General features: G+C 38.9%; 1 protein-coding gene across 2 annotated transcripts in view; it reads right to left on the reverse strand.

Moving 5' to 3' along the window:
* Nucleotides 1-507: 507 nt before the first annotated feature.
* Nucleotides 508-4,197, reverse strand: part of LOC117960945 (kynurenine 3-monooxygenase) — a 23,014-nt gene continuing 19,324 nt past the window's right edge. The window contains exons 13-16 of one of the 2 annotated variants that reach the window (XM_034899268.1): nucleotides 2,997-3,098; nucleotides 2,860-2,919; nucleotides 1,818-1,992; nucleotides 508-594 (exon numbers count right to left, since the gene is read on the reverse strand). In XM_034899268.1, coding sequence (XP_034755159.1) covers nucleotides 1,846-1,992; nucleotides 2,860-2,919; nucleotides 2,997-3,098 — 309 coding nt within the window. In that variant the 3' untranslated portion in view covers nucleotides 508-594; nucleotides 1,818-1,845. The remainder of the gene's footprint in view (nucleotides 595-1,817; nucleotides 1,993-2,859; nucleotides 2,920-2,996; nucleotides 3,099-4,197) is intronic. The other variant, XM_034899269.1, reaches the window with a different exon arrangement.

Genomic DNA, 4,197 nt, shown 5'->3' on the forward strand with positions numbered 1-4,197 from the left:
TACATCTGTATTGCTAAAACTGAAGGCATTAACCATTTTATCTTTACCCTTCCTGTCTGCTCTCCATTATTTTTGGCTTCACAACCAGCGGGTTAATGGTTGACTGTATATTGCCCATAGGTGTGCATACACGTGTGAATGGTTGTCTGTGACTGTCTAACTGTCTCTATGTGTACCTCCCGCCTCTCGCCCAATGTCAGCTGGGATCGGCTCCAGCACCCTGTGATTGGAAAAGGGGCTACAGATGATGGATGGAAGTTGATATTGTCCCAAAAAGTCCCTAATTCTGGCTGAATAAACTAGATAAAGATTGAGAGGAATGGAGCCAAAGGCAAAATACAAATCTGACTAACTATAGCTGAGGGAACATTTATTTGCAATTCATGTATAAGCAAAACTCCTTAGCAGCTGCCTGAGAGATTAATACTTACATTTTGGTTTTCACATTGAAAATTCTGCATAAAACGATACTGATAACATGAAAGTAAACAATTATTACTATATTATTACAGGCTCATTTATTTGCATGGCAGAGCCTTAATTGTGTCAGTTAACATGTGGATCCTCTCACTTCTAGCATTTGATGCTGCAGTCCAGGGCTGCACGATTAATCGAATTTTAATCACGATTTTGGTTTCCCACGATCAAATTTGCGTGATCGAGTGATATTTTAAATGCGTCATTCCGTTCATAGAATGCTCAGTTTTGTTTTTGTTTTTTTTTAACTGCGTGTTACATGACCCATTTCTTCTGTAAAGGCGTGTCTGTCTTTGGATCTCTCCTCTTACCCTCTGCGCAGCCCCGCCCCCATTCACTCACGCACGGCTCCCAGCAACATGGAGAGACACAGCGGCGACAGCGCCGGTCCACACTTCTGACATTTCTCCACACTATTAATTGTTATTTACACAGCTGTATATTGTTAAGCATGAGAGCAAAACCTGTATTTGTACCAGTGTTTCCGCTGGTAACTCCGCTATCGCAGCCGCCACGCCGAAAAACACGGAAAAGGTTATTGAATGCAACTAACTTTAGGTCGTAGAGTAATAGTGTGTGAGACGGAAGCTGCTGGACCTGGGTGAGAGATAGGACCCATGGCCAGAATCTCATAGTTTATAAAAATGCAGCTCAGCGATGATACAGACGTTTCACGTGTGTAACTCCGCTGACCTGCCATGTGACCCATGCTGGACTCATTTATAATGAGTTTACATGTGTTGCAGCTGTATATCCCAATCTTTTTTATTAACAGAGCTTTAGTGGGCTAAAGGAGTTTGGAGGATTTGATGCTTGGGAGTGTGGCGAGCTGGTTTAAACAACGCCAAAAGTGTGTTGGTCATGTGAGGAACATGCGAAAACAAGGGGGAGGTGCAGCTTTAAGACTCTGATCCATGAAATGTCTCAGTTCAGGAATGTACTTTTAAACAGTACTTTCTATTTTGTTTCAATGTGTTAGTTTTGCAGCTCAGTGAAGCTTTTTAAAAAAAGATTGTATTTTTTATTTTTTATTTTTTTATTTTAGTTTTCACAAATTTTTATTCATATAAAGTATAATTATGCTTCAAATAAAAAAGTATTTAGCCACACCTTTGTCTTGTTTAAAATCCTGTATGTAATATATATAACTGTATATGGAGCATGATAAAAAGGTGACCTTGAAATTGCCCATGGCGACGCAGTTATAAATAGCCTATGTGACAATAAATTTGTTTTGGTTCAAACCAACAACTAATCGTGATAATTAATCGTGATCTCAGTATTGATCGAAATAATCGTGATTATAATTTTGGCCATAATTGTGCACCCCTACTGCAGTTTTTGCACTTGTGTGTCAGATCAGAGAGCTCAGTGGATCCAGAGGGCCACAAGCCTGTCCCACATCTTCTCAGCCGGGACCATGAGCTTGTTGATATCAGGTGGGTTTTTAATGAGCAGGTAGGAGCCTCCCAAAACCGCTCCTGTAGCACTAAACAGCAGGCCACGGTTTACCATCTGGGAAAAAATAATTTAAAAAAGTCACTTTCAATTCAGTTTTTTGAAGGTTTATGCACAAACAGTTTAATTCCTCACACTAGGGCTGGGCAATATATCGATATTATCTCAACATCGATATATAAAGCTAGAAATTATCGGGATATTTAATTAATTTGTTTATTTGACAGGGACAGTGTACATTAATTAACATTGCTGTAAATGCACCAGAATTAGCGAAAAGGCTATTTTTCATCCGTTGTCCCTTGACAGATGTTGTAAAATTGTCATCCTAAAAAACAGTGAACAATACAAAAATAAAAAGCAGTAAAACAGATATAACTCTTCAAATCCAAATTACAATTACACTACACATTGACACAGCAGAGACACAAGTGGCAGCACGGTTGGGTTAAGGGAAATTACTGTACATATTCTTATTAATGCTGACATGACATGCTGAGATTGGCATGGTTTTATTTCAGTTAGACCAATACCTGGTTTGATTTGCATTGAGAGATGATCTTATGGAAAGTATCCCATGCCAGTCTCTATGTATGGTGAAGGGTATGTGATGATATGGAGTTATTTCAAATCCAAAGACCAAGGGAACTTTATCAGGAGGCATATAATCCTGAATCGATAAAAAATAACTGGCCTTTAAAAATAACAATCTGCCTGCGTCTATGGGAATTTAACATAGAGGTATGTATACTTATGCCCCCTGTATTTTAAGAAATAACATTTATTTATTTACAATACATTATTCATTCACAAAGAAAAATGGTGTCCTTAAAAGGTTAGATTTTTCCTTTTCTTATTTCTTCAGGAAAGAAGAAATAAGAAGAAAGAAAAAAAGAGAAGACAAATTGTCAAAAAGTGTCTTACTTTGTTCTGCCATTGCCACTTTTCCACGGCTTTGTGGTACCTCGTCCTAGTGAAAGTGACCTGGAGACAAAGGATATAGATGTTGTGGCAGGCCCAGTAATGTGACAGTGATCCTGTTGTACTATTAGGACACTCACCATTGTGTAAAGTGGAGTTATTGTCTTTGGCATGAGGAAGTGGAGGATGTTATCAACGTGTTTTCTAAAAAGGAACCATTTGGAGTTGACATGGGCTCGCATCTACAAAACAAAAGAAAACAGTATACAGTATGTGTTAGTGAAGTGTCCTTTATACTGTAATGTCCTGAAATAAATCTTACAGCCGCATAAGAAACTCTTGGTCTCCTCTGCTCTGCAGTCATTGGCGATTATGGTTATAGGTTCTCAAATGTGAATATTTTCTAGTTTCTTGACTCCTCTGTGACAGTGAATTGAATATCTTTGAGTTGTGGACAAAACAAGACATTTGAAGAAGACATCTTGGGCTTTAGGAAACCCTGGTTGACATTCTTCACCATTTTATAACATTTTATAAAACAAACAACTAATGAAAAATAATCAACAGATCAATCAACAATGAAAATAGCCATGAGTTGTAGCCCCACTACCAATTTTCAAATGAAGTGGAGATCCCTCTAATAACTAGTGTTGAATCAGTTGACTGGAACTGGCAGACACAGTTAAAGATCAAAGGGAACTAATAAACAATTAAGCAGAAGTTTGTGAATAAACTGCAATGTTAAAAAGAGAGAGTCATTACTATTGGGGACCATGCTATCGCTTCCACGACTTTTTGTTCTTCTTTACACTAAGATAGTTCCTAATTCCCTTGGATCTATGTTTTGGGTCTTTGTCTGGCTGCAGAATAAATTTGGGGCCAATCATACGCCTCCCTGATGGTATTGCTTGATGGATAAGTATCTGCCTTTATTTCTCAGCATTGAGGGCACCAATGTCACCACTCATCAGTCCAGAGCACCTGCTGCCATTTTTCTGCACCCCAGTTCCTGAGTTATTGTGAATAGTTGAGTTATTTGGCCTTGTTTCTGGCTTTGGCTGCAACTCTTCCATGAAGACCACTTCTGGCCAGACTTCTCCAGGCAGTAGGTGGGTGTACCTGGGTCCCACTGGTTTCTGCCAGGTCTGAGCTATTGTCACTGCTGGACATCTTCCGATTTCGAAGGGAAATAAACTTGTTGTGTTTTTCATCTGCTTTTATCCTTTGCCAACCACAGCGTCTACGATCTCGGCATTGCCTGACTTTTTGCAAGTAAACCTATATAAGAGTAAATGGTGGTTTGAAGGTAAAGGGTAGAAACACCAAATATACATACTGTAT

The sequence above is a fragment of the Etheostoma cragini genome, chromosome 17 (assembly GCF_013103735.1).
Source record: "Etheostoma cragini isolate CJK2018 chromosome 17, CSU_Ecrag_1.0, whole genome shotgun sequence".
Lineage (NCBI taxonomy): Eukaryota > Metazoa > Chordata > Actinopteri > Perciformes > Percidae > Etheostoma > Etheostoma cragini.